Here is a 17,608-nt window from a genome sequence, read left to right as displayed (position 1 = left end):
TCCAGGCTGCTGTTATCCCCATTCAGCAGACATGGACACTAAGGCTTAGAGAGGCCGGGCACCGTGCCCAGGCTCGCACACCCAGTAGCAAATGTATAGTGAGACCTGTCTGGACCCCGAAGGGGTTAATCTGTTCCCCACACTGTTGCCACCAGTGTTTCCTGTCTTCAGACCCAGGACCAGCGGAAAAGCTGGGAGTCCAGGCGAGATCATTTTTTTTTAATTAGTTTATTTTTTAATTGAAGGATAATTGCTTTACAGAACTTTATTGTTTTCTGTCAAACCTCAACATGAACCATCCATAGGTACACATACATCCCTTCCCTTTTGAACCTCCCTCCCGTCTCCCTCCCCATCCCACCCCTCTAGGTTGAAACAAATCAGTTCTTAGTGAAGACCTAGGACGGAGGAGCCTGGTAGGCTGCAGTCCATGGGGTCGCTACGAGCCGGACACGACTGAGCGACTTCACTTTCACTTTTCACTTTCATGCATTGGATGAGGAAATGGCAACCCACTCCAATGTTCTTGCCTGGAGAATCCCAGGGACGGGGGAGCCTGGTGGGCTGCCGTCTATGGGGTCCCACAGAGTCGGACACGACTGAAGTGACTTAGCAGCAGCAGTTTACTTTATGTAAACCACAGTGAGCAAATTACACTCAAACTGCGTGTAAGCACTTCAGTGTGTAGCCCCCAGTCTGTATGTTTCTGAGAAAGCCGAGCCAGACACGTGGTGTTCGCATGCAGGGGTTAGGTACCTTTTCTATACTTCACTTGTTGTCATAGGTTCAGTGACCTGCATCATCACTAAACATGATCTTGGGTGGTGGTACAAGCTGTTTCCTTTTCTCCTTCAAACAGAAAGGTCTGGACGGCTTTGCTGAGAGGTTTCTTACTCTTGCTAGTGGTGCTCCTGAGCAGCATCTGGCGATGAACACAGTCCTTTCATCAGGGCAGTTCATGCCATACAGGGTTTACGGTGCTGGCGTGGCTCCGCTGTCCTGCCTGGCAGGGCCATCTGGTCGCTGGATTCAAGGGAGAGTGGAGCCAGGCTGCAGGGAGGCTCCAGGCCAGGATCTGTGCACTCAGTAGGGTGTTCTCGCTGCCCCACGGCCCCGCTTCTCTTGAACAAGACAGTCCTTTAAGATGGCATTAAGCTAGAACAACACATTTTTTTGTACTTGGCGGATAGCATCGCTACTATGTTTTCAAATAAGTTTCTGGTTATAATGTAAAGCCTGTGTGATTGCCTTTTTCGACACAGTCTATCATTAGCCAGTTTCACACTTACCTCACTCCCTCAGCTGCCACCTTTACCGGAAGAGGTACAAGATGACAAGACCGCCATCAAATGTGAAGCCTCGACCCCCGCCTTGCTGCGGTTCCTTCGGCTAGACCGGCTGGACAGGGGGTCACCGCACAGAGCCAGCTATGAGGACATCAGGGATGCCCACAAGTAAGGGGCCTGCGTGCCTCGTCGTCAGTCTCAGGAGCCCTGCGCCTCTTGTCTTCAAAGAGTTGCAGGGATGATTGTAAAGGAATCCCACTGGATTCAGTGCCTGTGTTTAGTGGTGAACTTCAGGTGCTGGGGTAGAAGAGCTCAGTGACCTCAGTGATTTTAGAAAACATCCGTCTCTACGTATTGACTCCTGTGGGAGATTTCTTCCTGCTCTTGCTAGAGCTCTGCCCGGCCTGGGTGCATTCCTGATGGTTACGGCTCCGTGCCTCTTGGATTTGCTCTTGAGGGTCCCTCCCTTTTTCTCAGGGGTCTCCTCTCAGGAGACTGTCTGTCACCTCCTGTGACTGACCCTGTCCTCATTCAGACCCCCACCTGCTGAGCTCCCGTTGTGAGCCAGGCAGCACTCGATGGAGGGCACGTGTGGTCACCTGACCAGCAGCCCTGCACAGTGACCGTCACTCTCCTGCCACGGCCGGGGACGGTCACCCTGCGGGAAGCGGGGGGAACTGCCCAGAGCAGGGGAGCTCGCCTTCTCTGGGAGGGTCATCACCTGCCGAGCAGCGACCCTGAGGGAGGGTTGGAGAGCCCTCTGCACCAGCTCGTCTGGAGTGAAGCCCTCCTCAGGGGAGAGCTCCAGGCAGAGAATCTCAGCTTCCCGGGGCCATTGTTTGTGGCCGGAAGCCTGCATTGCTCGTGTGGAGTGTGGTTGGTGAAGGAGACTCCACTGTCTGCTGCGAGGTTGAGGCGCGGGTGTTGCTGGGTGGCCAGTTCTATCAGTAGGTCTTGTGGAGGGGTGTGTGTTTGCACAAGGGTGCCGGTTAAAGGTTGTTTTCTCTCCCCAAAGCTCGACAGGCTCTCAGGACGGCCCCGGGGGCAACCCCAGCAGCAGCAGCAGCAGCGGCCAGGACTTGCTGCAGAAAGCCCCAAAGAAGAAGGGCATCAAGTCCTCCATCGGCCGTTTGTTTGGCAAGAAGGAGAAGGGCCGGCCTGGACACCCCGGCAAGGAGGTGCTAGGACCAGGTGGGTGCTTCACCGTTCAGAGGGAGGAGGGTCTGCATGCATGTCCCTTCTGTGTCTCTCCGGCTGTCCCCATGAGGCCCCTGTTACTCACGCTGGGTGTCCTCCTGGGAGGAGCAGACGAGGCATCTGTCTTCTTTAGGGTCCGAGATGATCGGATCAGTTGATGAACGGATGTGTGGATGGATGGAAGAATTAAATTAAAGGATGGATGGATTAGTGAGTGGATGGATGGATGAACAGATGGCTGGCCAGATGGGTGGATGAACAGAGCATGGAATGAATATTGCAGATGTTTATACTGCAGTGCTAGAAACATACTCTACGAATGAGTAGGAGCTGGGCAATGATTGTTTCCTCCAGAACAGTGACAAGTGTTTGGAAATGGCCTAAGTGCTCATCAGTGAGGGGTGAGGTAAAATCTGTGGACACCCCACAAGGAACAGCACCTCTCCTTCCTGCCACTTTCCCCATCCCCAGGAGCTCATCACGGGTTCTGCCCATGCCCCCTACTCCATCCCACAGCCACGCAGGTCCTCCTGGCGTCTCCTCATCACACAGTGTTATCATCAGGCCCCCATCTCACTCGGCTTCATCTCCTTAAGGACAGGATATGTTCCTGCCTCTTCAGCCAGAGATTTGTTGAGTGTCTTGTTTGTGTTGGGTGTGGGATTTATAAGGGTAAGTAAAACAGATGTGGTCTGGAGTGCAGTTAAGTGAGAAGAGAGAAAAAGGAGCAGATTATTAAATGCTATCCTTATTATTACTAAATGTAACGCTGAGATGGATGGTGCATTGATTATATACCAGATGCTGTGTGTGCCCCTTACCAAACAGGTGCTGCCACCTCCCGATTTACAGAGGAGGAGACAGTGATGGTCATGCGGTTAGGGAGTGGTGAGGGCAGGTTCACACCCATGCAGTGGGACCATGCACTTTGCCGAGCCCCAGCCACCTCTCTGGTGGATGCAACAGGAATGAGATGGTTCTATGGCATCGCTGATTGGATGGACATGAGTTTGAGCAAACTCCAGGAGATAGTGAATTACAGGAAAGCCTGGAGTGCTGCAGTCCGCGGAGTGGCAAAGAGTCGGACACAACTGAGCGACTGAACTAAAACCTGAGCGTGTGCTGAACTGCTTCAGTCGTGTCTGACTCTCTGTGACCCCAGGGACTGTAGCCCACTAGCTCCTCTGTCCATGGGATTCTCCAGGCAAGAAGACTGGAGTGGGTTGCCATGCCCTCCTCCAGGGGGATCGAACCCACATCTCTCGTTATCTCTTGCAGTGGCAGGCAGGATCTTTACCGCTAGAACCACCTGGAAAGCCCCAGTGAACGCTGACAACTAGGAAATGCAGAAAATAAGGGCTGCTCCTAAGTTAAACTGGAAGAGCAGCAAGCACAGATTGTAAAGAGGAAAACACACGATGACCGACAACAGTGCTGACAGAAACAAGCAGGGACGCGTTCACCCACATCAAGAAAATGTGCCATTCGGAAGAGGAGCCCTTGGAGGGACAGTTGGAACCGGAATGAAAACTGAGGCCATGGTAGGCAGTGCCCACTCACACGGCCCGAGTGGAGTGGTGTCACTCGCCGGGCTTTCTGCATCCCCAGAGCTGCTGGCAGTAACATCTGGGCGCTGAGGCCGGGCAACGTCCCCGAGTGAGCTAAGGCACCCCTGCTCTCCTTCCAGTGCTGCTGCGGGGCCCTCTGTGGGCGGCCACCCTCATCCCCTGCTCTGCCACCCACTGGGGCCCGACTGTTCCCCTGGGATCCTTTCAGCCCTTGAGCTTGTGTGTTCCCAGCCCTCTGCCACACCAGACTGGGATGCAACTCAGGACTTGGGCTTGAGATATTAAGGAGACCGTGAATCTGGAAGGACACAGCCCTGGGGCCCTCGAGTGACCACGTGAGAGAGCTGGAGAGCAAAGCCCCCTCGGGGAGGAAGCAGAGCTTTGAAACGTGCCCACACCCACTGCTGCCTCGGCACAAAGTGCCTTTTCTTTGCCTCTCCTTGGCCTGAAACAGACCCCAGCTGCTACTGCTGCTCCGCAGGTGATTGCTAAAGATGCACCTCCTGCAAGAGCTATTGTCCTGCTGCTCTGGGGCTGCCTAAGTGTGCTCAGGAGTATCAGACAAGTGGGGCTGCCACGCCTGATGCTGGAGGAGGGCCTGATGCTGGACTAGGGCCTGATGCTGGAAGAGGTCCTGATGCTGGAGGAGGGCCTGATGCTGGACTATGGGCCTGATGCTGGGGGAGGTCCTGATCCTGGACTAGGGCCTGATGCTGGAGGAGGGCCTGATGCTGGGGAGGGCCTGATGCTTGGGGAGGGTCTGATGCTGGACTATGGCCTGATGCTTGGGGTAAACGTCTGATGCTGGCGGGAAGGTGTGATGATGGTGGGCAGCCTGCTCCCAGATGTACACAGAGTTGTGATTATAAATATGAGAAATCTTTTTTTCATACTTTCCTGACCACCTTGCTATGTTCTTTTTTTCTGAAACATAATTCTGTGCAATATAGATTTGATTTCTGCCATACATCAACATGAATTAGCCATAGGTGTTCAAATGTCCCCTCCCTCTTGAATCTCCTTCCCACCTCCCTTTGCTACATTCTTGTCTCTATGGATATATGAATAATAAAGACTTGACTAAAATAAGATCAAAAGCTCCCACACACAAGCATGTACACGCACACTCCCTAGTGCATCATTCGGGTCCGAGTCAGGGTTGCCCTCGGCCACCCCGCCCTGGGATCCACGGTGAGCCTTGACACCTGCACTTTGTTCCCACCCTGGGCCCGCTGCCCAGGCCTCAGCAGCAGAGGGGCCTTGTCCCCGCAGATGCTGAAGTGATGAAGCCTCTTGTCTCCGGAGCCAAGGGTACGAACACCTAGTCGGTCGTCCTTTGGGGACACCTATACTTCTGCCTTCTAGCCTTTCCATTGTATCCATCCGTTTCTCTTAACAGAATGTCCGTGTGATGACACGGGCTCCCATTACCAGCTCTGGTCTGTTCTCATTGAGAGTACAGCTTACCCTCGTCACTCTTTACTGGCAGTGGGAAATTTTGCTCCAGTACTTTATTGAAGCAGTGAGTGCAGTGAAGTCGCTCAGTCGTGTCCGACTCTTTGCGACCCCGTGGACTGTAGCCCGCCAGGCTCCTCTGTCCATGGGATTCTCCAGGCAAGAATGCTGGAGTGGGCTGCCATTTCCTTCTCCAGGGGATCTTCCCAACCCAGGGATCGAACACGGGTCTCCGGCATTGCAGGCAGACGCTTTATCCTCTGAGCCACCAGGGAAGCTCTGACTTTATTGAAAGAAAGCAATAAATAATACTGTGATAAAAATAGTTCAAAAGTAGACTGTACATACTTTGTCACATATTCAGGAAGATCACAAAAGATTAATAGAAAAACAGAATGGTAACAATGAATTGTACAAGGAAATTAAAGGCAGAACCCACATGTAGAGAGACATGCTGTCTCTGTCTACCGAGATATCAGCTGCATAAGGTACCATGATCTGAACGCATCTCTTACTAGCTTTTTTAATGTGCTGCTGAAAAAGTAAAAGTTACATTTGCTACTTATACTATTCAAAATGGCTATGTCACCAAAATCTAAAAATGTACGCCTAGGTCCATTCTTTAAACATGTTTACAAACAGATGTAAAAAGATGATTTACATAAGAAAAATAAGGCCTTTGTCAGAGCTGCACTATGCTGTCTGTCTGTCCGGGATGTGGTGCCCTCCGTGTTCAGCTCGATGGCTCCACAGCGGATGCAGGGCACCGAGGTTGGTCCTCGAAGAGTCTCACCGGAGGCGAGGGATCCAGGGCCACAGAGACTAGGTTACCGGAGAGATTTTCATAGTCGTCTTCTAGTCATCCTTTCAGCCCAAATTTCATTAGAAGCTCACATTTAACACCCAGTACTTTTAAATCGCTTCACACTGCAGACAAAAAGCATTTCCTCCTAGAAAAAAAGTACAGTTTAGGTCAGTCGTTAAAATACAACAATTGGTTGAAATTAAGTTTGCTCATTTCAGAGTGATTGTTGGACAGCTTGGTTACATTCTGGAAGGATAATGCACACCGTGTCATGATGATTTTACAATCGCAGTAAAACCCCTTCTCTCATGGTTTAACATTTAAAAATTAAACAAGAATAATTACAATAAATGCATCATTTATAAAAGCCCTATATTTGTTCATAGGATTTATACAGACAAGCATTACAGTACATACATTTGAAAGACTAAAATCAGGTATCAGAACATGAACTGATCTGAAAGGAGATTCATAGCCCAGATATACAAGAAAAAGTAAGTATATAAATGAAGTCATAAGTTTACATAAATAAAAGAAACATTAAATTTTAAAATATTTTCTCTATGGTATTCATGAATTTTTCACTAATTAAAAACTCGGTAATAAAATATCTTAGGGTCCATATAACAAGTATTAACAGATTAAAGATTGCATTGAGTTTAAAATGTAGTCTTTTGTTGTATTCTGGACGCTGTATAATCACCTGCAGAATTAGTGCAGGTAAACTGGAAACAAACAGACGAGTCAGTCCTGGGACGGCGACTGGTGCCTGAGTCCCTGCCCCTTCAGACACCCCCCCAGCCCATTCTGGGCTTCAGCTGCTTTGAGAATCCAGAGAAACACGAAGGACCAAGCAGATCAAGGAGAGAACTCTGTGGCTGACTTTATTCTGACATATAGCTAAAAACTGCTGGTAAAAAAAACTTAAAACCCAATCCAGCCTTCCAGCTGAGCCGTGAACAGGACAGAGCAGACAGCCTCCTGCTCTCAGAGCGGCTCGAGCAGGGCTGGCTTCCCGGGCCGGACCCACCAGAGGACCACCCAGAGCAGCACCTGCAAGGGACGGTGGCCCCTCAGTGGCGGCCGACCCCCTAGATGCCGGTGCACTTCAGTGTTAAACACTGGCCTCCAGACAGAGAGGCCCAGGGCAGGGCAGCCTCGTGAACCCTGATGCTCTGGGCCCTGTTCCCTCTGAGAACGTACACACAGGGCGTGGCCAGCAGCACTGCCGCTGTGGGAGGGACACCCGTGTGCCGGGACGGGAGGGAGACTCAGGCCGTGCTCTGACTACTCCGGCGGCAGCCAGGTGCCAAGGTCATGTTCTCTGCTGCTGAGGGCTCTCCCGGGCTGACCTCTGGAGACCCGCTGACCCTCCACTCCTAGGGTGTGGCCTCCATGCCCCTGCGGGACCAGGCCGGCCTGTACTCACCCCGAAGCTCAGCAGGAGTAAGTCCTGACTGTAGCAGAATCCAGCCTCTGCGTTCCCGCCATGCTGCATGGTCCCATGAGCGCGGGAGGAAGTGTGCAAACACAGACTGCGGTTAGTCATGCAACATCACATGGGGCACGAGGACACACACACTCACACTCGCAGCAGCGCCCACTGCTACTGAGGGTCTGGGGAAACTTTTAGAGGGTGGATGAGCCGGAGAGAGCGAGCCTGGGGGCTGTCACGTGGGGGTCCCTGCCACCTGGGGGGAGGGGCGGGGTGGTCACACTAGAGCAGCACCGGCACATTCGATGACAGAAATGCTGTCATGGGGACAGCTACTCCACGTGACCAGCTAGCTGCCAGTCTCTCCTGAGACCTCCAGATTCACAGAGCTCCAGATTCACATATTCGACACAGTCTATTGTTACTCAGTTTTACACTTACCTCATTCCCTCAGCTGCCAGCTTTACAGGAAGAGGTACGAGATGACAAGACCACCATCAAATGTGAAACCTCGACCCCCACCTCTCTGCAGTCCCTTCGGCTGGACTGGCTGCAGACGGGGTGCTGTGCACGGCCAGCCACGAGGACATGCGGGACGCCCTTAAGTAAGGAGCCTGTGCGCCTCGTCGTCAGTTTCAGGAGCTCTGTGCCTATTGAAAGTGATGGAAGGATAATTTTAAAGGAATCTCAGTGGATTCGGTGCCTGTGTCTAGGGGTCTGTGTGTGCATGTGTGTGTTTTCTGGTAGGCAGGTTTCTCTGGATCTGGTGTTAAGGTGGATGTCTAACTCTGTGTGTGTGTGTGTGTGCACATGCACAAGTGGGTTGTTCTTTGCTCTGTTGCTACGTGTGGCAAACTCTAGGATGTTCTGGTGGCTTCATAGAGAACAATTCAAAGTACGAGGATTTTCTGACCACAGTGGGTAATCTCAGTTCTGTCACCGACTCAGGGAAAATGCCTTATCTATAAAACGTGAAAAAATGTTTTAGTATTCCAGAAAAAATATCACTTGATATATTGTTTAACATTTATGGCATTATAGATGTGAAAATCAGTTTGTTTCTCAAAACTATTTTCTTTCTATTAAGCCCCAATTTGTCTCAAAAGTATTTTTAATTGCTAAATGTACGCAGCCAATGCATCCACTTTCAGAGCATTTTTGAGGGTTGGTGAATCTCAGATTTTCACGTTGCGTGGAAACTCCCAGAGAGAGCACTGCGGGGTCACCAGGTGCTGGACGCGTTCCGTGAGGAGGGGAGGCCGAGGCCGCGGGACCGTCCGCATCCCTGTTGGTCACTGCAGTGTCCTGGGTGTGTGGGGACTCCCCTCAGGCATCACGTACCTCCTGCTCTAAATGCTGTCTTTCCTCTTCCCCTTGGTGGACATTGTCACGCGCCAGCTCGCAGGGGAAGCCGAGTCAGCAGGTGTGCTGAGCTGTGTGTGCCCTGAAGCCTCCCCGTGGGGCTCATCCCCAGCTCCAGGCTCTGAGCTGAGCAGCGCTGCAGAAGTGGGGCATGGTGTTGGTGAAGGGGAGCCCAGCGAACCCTCGTAGGAGGTGCTGGGCTGTGCGGACGGTCAGTCTCGGAAAACAAGGCCACACCTGTTGTCTGGGTGGTGCCACGTGTGTAGCATTTGATGGGAAGAAGCTCACACAGCCATCTTGTTAGGAAAGACAGCTTGACCGTGGTGCTCATGTCCTGCTTTAAAGTGCCCGTTGTCATCCACAGATGGTGTGGCTTTCTCTTGGGCGTGTCTGTTCCCCATAGAATTCACCGTATTTCCGAATATCTTTCTCCTGTGGCTCTAATTTTAAGGCAAGGAAGCATGCCACGTCAGTTTACTGCTAAGCAAGTGTTTTAACGAATTGTAAAACAGGGGTCACGAATTTGACCCTCAAGGGGGCAGAGGAGGTCTGAGCTAAGTAGCCCCGCAGGGTGGCCCGAGCAGGGTCATCACAGTGTTCCACAGAGCAGGCAGCCCCCCAGGCTCGTCTCTGAAGCTGTCTCTATAAAGCTAGGTTTCAGCTGAGAGAGAGCCGGTGACAGCAGAGTGATGCAATATCTTATAGCCGAGGAAGGAAATAAACCCCAGCAGAAGCCAAGCGAGTCTTCCATTTGCTTCTGGATGGTGCTTGTGGTTGGGACGCGAACTCCAGGCACGTGATACATGCCTTGTTCCCCTGGGATATGGGAATTTAAAAAGTTTGCCTTTTTTAAAAACTCTCCCTGAGCTATTAAGGGGCTTCCCTGGTAGCTCAGACGGTAAAGCATCTGCCTTTACCAATGTGGCAAACCTGGGTTTGATCCCTGGGAGATCCAAGATCCCCTGGAGAAGGAAATGGTAACTAACCCACTCTAGTACTCTTGCCTGGAAAATTCCATGGGTGGAGGAGCCTGCTAGGCTACAGTCCATGGGGTTGCAAAAAGTTGGGCACGACTGAGTGAATTCACTTTCACTTTCACTTCTTGAGCTATTAAGATACCTGTTGTGTTTTCTGGTATAATTATTCCTAGAAAATAGAATATTTACTATTCTAGGAAACCTAAGGTTGACTTAAAGGAACAGTTACTTGAAATTTGATGTGAAACAGTTCGAGCTTTAACCATACATAGACTTCACAATCTTAAGTAAAGTCTAACGCCATTTGAGTGTATTGAAAAGCCACTGTGTATCTTTAGGGAATTCCCTAGCAGTGCAATAGCTAGGACTCTGCACTTCCACTGCATGGGGCCTGGGGTTTGATCCCTGGTTGGAGAACTAGGGTCCCGCAAGCCACACAGCGGCCTAGTCAAAAAAGAATGACCAGTATCTTAATTTAGCACATGGCTAATTAGCTGAACAGCAGTGCAGGATAGAAACAGCCCCCATCCAGCCCTCTCCTTGCTTGCTGTGTTAGAGTGTTCTGTGTTGAAAGTCTGCGCTGCTCTTTGTGTGTCTGTTGTGAAATGCTGTGCATCCCTGAAGCTCTCTCAGGGACAGGTTCCTCTGCTCAGACCCCGGTGTGGTTTCCTCTTCTACGTATCTGTCCTCACTGTTTAGAAAGGGAAGAGTGGATGTTTTTCCTTGACTACCCTCCTCCCTTGGATGTGCAGACTTCTGAATCCTTTAAGGTTGGCGATAACTCTTTCATCGGGAAGGAGGTGATTCTATAAGGAATTGCGGGGACTCATTCAGCATTTCATGACTCAGGTGTTCTTTGTAATATGTCTGAACTTTTATTAAGTAGATGGTTTAGAAGATTAAAGGAAAATGATGAGATGCATACTATTTCACTTTTGCAAATTTATAAAGAGAATAAATACTTAGGTTAACTTGTTTTATACCCGTGTGTAGTAGTGATTCTTGAATTTTGAATGTTTCCTTACTTGTAGGCATGAGTTGCTGGAGGAAGCCGGGAGACAAGGTGTGCCTTCGCACACTGGGACGGGCCAACTGTTGTGGTCTGGCTGGAGGTGTGTATGCGCCCCCTCACCTCCACCCACACCCGCGCCCGCACCTGCGGCCGGTGCATCAGTCCCTCCACAGCCACGCATAACCTCCTGCCTCCTGTCTCCCGTACCCAGCTCTGGGTCGGGATGCCGGCCTGGTAGGTGGCTGCTTGCTGAGCCAACGTGAAGAGCGGCGTCATCATGTCTGCCCTGTCACACGGAGATCCAGCGTGAGATCAGCATCAGCAACCCGCCGCATCGGCCGAAGCTGCGCCTGGGGATCCAGGAGATCATGTCCCTGACCGGCCCCTAGCCCCTCCCACGTCCAGAACGGTGCACCTCCCTCCTTCAGTAGGGAGAGATAGCCCCCCCCGCCCCGCCCCGGTTGTGTCGCTTGCGGGGTTCTCTATACAGATGTCCACTGTTCCTGCTTAAATAAAGTTCTAGCATTCAAAACCATGACAGCTTTTCATTTGCGGCAGTTGTGTTGTTAAAAGATAGATGATGAATACTTCATACAGATTATTTTTGTAACAGCTGGGCTGCAGTGGCAGTGTAATACAGAAATGGAAGTTTTTGAAAACATGAAAAAGGGACTTTTGAAAATGTGAAAAGTGTAAAAAGAAAGGAAGTTTTTGAAAATGTATTAAAAGAAATGTAAATATAAATGTCAAGAAAGTGAAAGAAAAGGCTTAGCCCCCAGGCTGCATTGTTTTTCCCGCATTTGACTTGTCAGGCCTGTCCTATTCGGCAGATTCCTTTATGGGAGCTGTAGACCCTGGGCTCTCAGGGTTTTAAGAGTCTGTACATCTGCCAGGTCACACCAAGTCCTATCGTGCTCATCCAAGTTTCCTCCACGTGGGAAGACCTTGAAAGTCCTGTAAGAGGGTCCTCCTAGTTGGAAAAATTAAAACGAATCTGGTGGAAACATGGATTGCTGCCAGGAGCTCAGGGCCGGCCAGCTCCTCATTTCTCGAGTGCAGACTCAGGACACAGCTCAGTCCCCACACTCGGTGTGTCCACTCTGGAGAGGAACCCTGGTGAGGAGACGTGACCTCCCAGATGTACCTGCCCTGAGGAGCAGGTGGAGCCTGACTCAGGCTCACAGTTATTTTACACAAAAAGAGTGAAGGCTTTCTTGTCCGTTTGTCTTCCTTGTTTCTAAGTGTGAGCGTGAGGGTGGTCAACTCACCCCGCACTGATGCGCTTGTTCCCAGCGTATCTGCTCTGCTCTCTGTGCCCCAGAGGGTTCACCAGAGCCACCTTTTTAGAAATGAAGGTGCTGAGGGTTCCCCGGAGGTTTTATTAAAGTATCTCAGTAAAGGGAGCTTCTTATGAGTTGAGTTTAACAGGTGGTGAACTCAAGCAGCAACCCCCGTGAGGATGGGGTTGGGGTTGGGGCATGGGCAGAACCCCTGATGAGCTCCTGGGGATGGGGAAGGTGGCAGGAAGGAGGGTGAGGGCTGTTCCTTGTGGGGTGTCCACAGATTGTACCTCCCCCCTCACTGATGAGCACTTAGGCCGTTTTCCAAACACTTGTCACTGTTTTGGAGAAAACAATCATTGCCCAGCTCCTACTCAATTGTGTAGAATATGTTTCTAGAATTGAAGTGTAAACATCTGCCTTATTCATTCCATCCTCCGTTCATCCACCCTCCAGCCAGCCAGCCAGCCAGCCATCTGTTCATCCATCCATCCACTCACTAATCCATCCATGCATCCACTCAGTAATTCATCCATCCATCCATCCACCTGTCCATCCAGTCAGCCAGTCATCTGTCCATCCATCTGTCTACTCACTAATCCATTCATCCACTCATCCATCCATCCTCCATCTGTCTATCAATCTATCCATCTATCCAACCACCCATCTGTCCATGCATCTATCCAACCACCCATCCATCCATCCACCCATCCACTCATTAATCCATCCAATCATCTGTTCATTCATCCATCCATCCATACAAACTTCCTTCCTCCTCCTCCCTCCCCCGATCCCTTCCTCCCATCCTTTGTTCCTCAGGAGAACTTTACGTTTTTGTGCATATTGGTATTTTATTCCTCTTAAGTTTGATCATAGGGTATTTCTATTTCTCCCAGCACCTTCCTTTTTTGGATTGCATCCTTTCTCTGCTGCAGTTTCCAGCAGGTACACTGATTCTTTTGCCAACAATAACTCTGGAGAGTTGTTAGCATCTGACTCCCTGACAGAGCTGTTCTATTATCACCATGTTTCAGCTGATACTTTTGAGTTTTTCAGGTAGGCCATCATATCATCTTCAATCAGTGGCTAGTTTATTTCCCTCTTTCAGCAACTACAATTATTATTGACTTTTCTTGTCTGATAGCACATTCTAGAACTTTCAGAGCATTGATAATTAGCAGAGGTGATCACCACATCCTTGACTTGTCCCTGACTTCAATGAGACCACTTGTAACACATCACTATTCAGTGCGATGTTTGGCCCTTGGCTTGAAATAGATGTTTCTAACTCTGTTTCAAAGCTGTCTTTTTTGCTTTTAAAGAGTTTTTAGCAGGAAGATGTTCAGTTCTATCCAGTGAAGTGGGAGACAGAGGATGAGATGGTCAGGTTGCATCACAGACTCAATGGACATGAGTTTGAGCAAACTCCAGGAGATACTAAAGGACAGGGAAGCCTGGGGTGCTGCAGTTCATGGGGTTGCAAAGAGTAAGACACAACTTAGCAACAGAACAACAATAACAACAGCGGGAAGATGTTGCATTCTATCCAGTCTCTTCTTCAGCATCAAGTCAAGAAGACCACACATGGAGTGGATTGTAGGAGGCCATGATTCTCCTGCCCTGGCCTGTAACTGCCCCCTTTGCCACATTACTTTGCAACATTTCCTGTCAAGAGGCATGGCATATTTCTACAGCTTCTGGGCTGGCCTTGTGACTTGGCTTGGCCAACAGAAAGAGGCAAAGTGACAAGCTTCCAGGGCCTTGAGAGCATTGCTCTCTGGCCACTTCCCTGTGAACTAGCCCAGGCCAGCCTGCTGGAGGACAAGACTCCCATCATTATCCCTGCCAACAGCCAGCTTGTCCATCATGAACCATGGCTACCCTTGAGCAGCCAACCTCAGCTAACCCACCAGCTGACTGTGGATGCAGGAGTGTCCCCACTGGAGATCGACCACACATCAGGCCCCAATCAGCCCCCCGACCCACAGCCTGATGAGAGATAATGGGTGGCTGTTTGCAGCCACTAAGTTCTGGGTGGTTCACTGTGCAACAGTAGATAACCACACAATGGCTGTTCTCCTTTGGCCTGTTGAACATGAACTGATGTTTACTGTTGTGTCCTGGAAATCAGAGAATGAGTCTGTACGTGTGATCGGGCCCAATTTTTTGACATGCTGCCGAGTTGCCCAAAACTCAGCAAATGTGACCAGGCACTCTTTATCAGAATTGGCTGAGACTTTATAAAATCGAAGGCTCATTTTGTCTTATTGCTTCAAAAAATGATGCTACTGGGATTTCCCTGATGCTCCAGTGGCTAAGACCCCATGCTCCCAATGCAAAGGGCCTGGGTTTGATCCCTGCTCAGGGAATTAGATTCCACGTGCCACGACTAAAGATCCCACGTGCTGCAACTAAAAGATCCAGCGCAATGCAGCTGAGACCCAGCGTGGCCAAATAAGTAACTATTTAAAAACTGGTGCTAAGATCCAGCGTGGCCAAATAAATAAATATTTAAAAACTGGTGCTGGAGCCAACTTGTGGGAGAGGATGGGGTGTGCTCCCTGGGTTGCCCAGCATGCTGGGTTCCAGGTGTGCGATGCTTAGAGGAGAATGAGTGTGATCTCCAGAGTGAGGACACGGTGGCCGACACCCAGAGGTCTTAGGCCCCATAGACACAGCCAGCTGAGGCCACTTTCTGAGTGGGGAGGAGAGAGGGGGGCTACCGACAGTTGATACCGTCCCATAGTCTGTCACAAAGTCTAAGTTGAAAGAAGCTCCCAGAATACTGCTGTCCCTGGGGTTTTGCTGTGGTGGTTTTAAATTATGTCCTCAAGTTTTGGGGTGTTCCTCTGCTCAGAAGGGAACCCAATCTCCCTCCCCTTGAGTATGGACCGAGCTTAGTGACTCGCTTCTAATGAATAGAATAAGGTAGAAATGACAGCATGTAACTACTGAAAAGAGGGCCGTCAGAGGCATTTCAGACTCTTCCTCACTCTCTCTCGGACTTCCTGCCCTGGGCAAAGCCAGCTGCCATGTTGTAAAGACACTTAAGCAGCCTGAGGAGAGGTCCGTATGGGGAGGAGCTGAGGCTCCGCCAACAGCCCTGTGAGTGTGCCATCTTGCAGGCTGTTCTTCCAGCCCCAGAACCACCTTCAGAAACCTGCAGCCCTACATGACATCTTGACAATAACCTCACGAGGGACTCCCAAGCCAGAATCGCACAGCTAAGCCATTTCTGAATTTCTGACCCCACTGAAAGAACCTGAGATAATAAATACACGTTATTTTAAGCCACTAGGTTCTGAGGTTGTTTGTTACACAGCACAAGCTAACTAATATACTTCTTATGGTGGCTCTGGGTGGTGAGTTCATCCATGTCAACTTGTTCTCTTTCATGGACTCAAGGTTCTGGCACAGTTTTCTCTGCTCTAAGATCCCACTAGCATAGACGTCTTAGTTTACTGGATACCCTACTTAAAACGTATGCCAACTCTTTGCTTGATAAAGAGTGAGTTTTGGTTTCTGAGACTGGTGTTGTACCTGAGAAGCAGGTCTCTGACCAAGGCTCTTCTACGGACCTCTGCAGGAGAAGACCCCAGAAGCTGCCTGACATCTGTCCTAACCACCCTGCTGTTGGACTCTCACCCTTGTGTAGGGTTTGGCGGCAAGCTCAACACAGGATACCCCGTGTAGACAGAAGCCATGTCATGGATAATTCCATGGTGGGATTACATGGTTGGTGAGAATGCCGAGGTAGATTGAAGCAGGGGTGGGTTCCAGCACTGCCCTCTCCTGATGTCTTCAAACCATCTCGTGGGAGCTTCACACACGTGCCAGAGACAGGCACACAGGATGCCTTTTTGGTAATGAAGCACTTGCACGCGGCCAGCACCCAGGAGCCCCCTTCCTGACCCCCAAGGGGAAACCACTACCCCGATTCTTGTCTGCTCACAACGCTTCACTCACCTATTTCACTCACCTGTCCACCTGGACGCCAAACTTGCCTCCAAACCCCTAGATGGAGTCAACCTGCAAGCAGTGCTTGGAAAGCTTTGACTGGTGTTCATGGCCGACAGCTGACTGGAACAGGGGCAAAGTGAAGCATCAGACGCCCACCAGCATTGCCACACTAGACCCGATGCCCCACCCTGAGGCAGCCTGCACTTCTGCTCAGTGTGGGTGATGCAAACAAAATCACTCAACGTGGAAGCCGGCCCAGAGGGAGGTAACTCCAGGGGGCATTGCAACACCAGGGCCCCCCAGTCAGGTGTTCCTGAACCCTCTCCACACCAGGCTCCCCAGAAGTCTCCCAAAAACCCCAGCCACAGGGGGCCTTCTGAGGTGCCTGAGCATGAAGAAACAGGAGGCCAGCCCCGAACCAGAACCACAGAGCCAGCAGCCTGCCAACGACTCCTAAGCCCACTTCCAGGAAGACTGCTGGCAGTGATCACCCTCTTCAGGTGGGACACTGCCAAAGCACATGACCCAGGAATCAGGGCACAAACTGGAACACGGATGGCATGCTTCAGGCACACCATACATTCAGTGTCAACACCTGCCACACATCCAGCCTGCCCAGGTGTGCAGTGGGGCCTGCCACCGCCTCATGACCACCAGTCAGGGAAGTGGGTCTGGTGACCTCTCAAGGCCACCTGCTGACCGAGCAGCCCACCCTGAGCTTTCTGCTATGTGGTCAGCAAGCCATGGCCCATGGCCCACGGCCCACATCCAGCACCGAAGTTCTTTGTAAATAACGCTTTCTGGAACATACAGATGTTTCTGAACATGTGTTCATTTACAGAAAATCGATGCCTAACTTTGTGTCAAGACACTACAGCTAGTTCAGGAGCCAACCGAGACCCTGTGATGTCCAGGAAGCTAAAAATATTTATACCCCGAACTCTGAGCGGCCCCGTGCAGCTCTAGTCACCGAGGCCCGACCCTTAGAGGAAGGCACCAGGCTCCCTTGGCAGAATGGAGAGTGGTCACAGACCTCTTTGTGGACACTGAAGACACAGGACAGATGACTGACGCATGACCCAATGCCAGGCGAGGAGGCGGCTCGGCCAAAGCCCAGTTCCTACTCAGGGGGTCACCCCCACCTTGGCTCCCTCCTAAAATAAAGCGAGGGGCCTGCTGGCACACTACCAACTCCTCTCCCACTTGTTTATCTGGAACTTCAGCGGTAGCGTTTAGGGTCCAACCCCCACAGGGTCACCACCACCTCTGAC

General features: G+C 50.8%; 1 protein-coding gene and 1 long non-coding RNA gene across 3 annotated transcripts in view; both read left to right on the top strand.

Moving 5' to 3' along the window:
- LOC147367345 (liprin-alpha-1-like) overlaps positions 1-4,943 on the top strand; it is a 39,434-nt gene extending 34,491 nt beyond the window's left edge. For both annotated transcript variants that reach the window (XM_086416287.1, XM_086416286.1), the window contains 3 exons: positions 1,303-1,454; positions 2,302-2,477; positions 3,762-4,943. In XM_086416287.1, the coding sequence (XP_086272413.1) occupies positions 1,303-1,454; positions 2,302-2,477; positions 3,762-3,823 (390 nt within the window). In that variant the 3' untranslated portion in view covers positions 3,824-4,943. The remainder of the gene's footprint in view (positions 1-1,302; positions 1,455-2,301; positions 2,478-3,761) is intronic.
- Positions 4,944-11,114: 6,171 nt separating this feature from the next.
- On the top strand, positions 11,115-11,629 carry LOC147367344 (uncharacterized). Its single transcript, XR_015170046.1, has 2 exons — positions 11,115-11,197; positions 11,309-11,629. It is a non-coding gene; the product is annotated as an uncharacterized LOC147367344 (long non-coding RNA).
- The last annotated feature ends 5,979 nt before the right edge of the window (positions 11,630-17,608 follow it).

Source organism: Bos grunniens, chromosome 8 (assembly GCF_055505025.1).
Source record: "Bos grunniens cultivar Pamir isolate PY7600 chromosome 8, Bosgru_T2T1.0, whole genome shotgun sequence".
NCBI classification, from domain to species: domain Eukaryota; kingdom Metazoa; phylum Chordata; class Mammalia; order Artiodactyla; family Bovidae; genus Bos; species Bos grunniens.
Note: the sequence above shows the minus strand (reverse complement) of the source record. Positions and strands in the feature narration are given on the sequence as shown.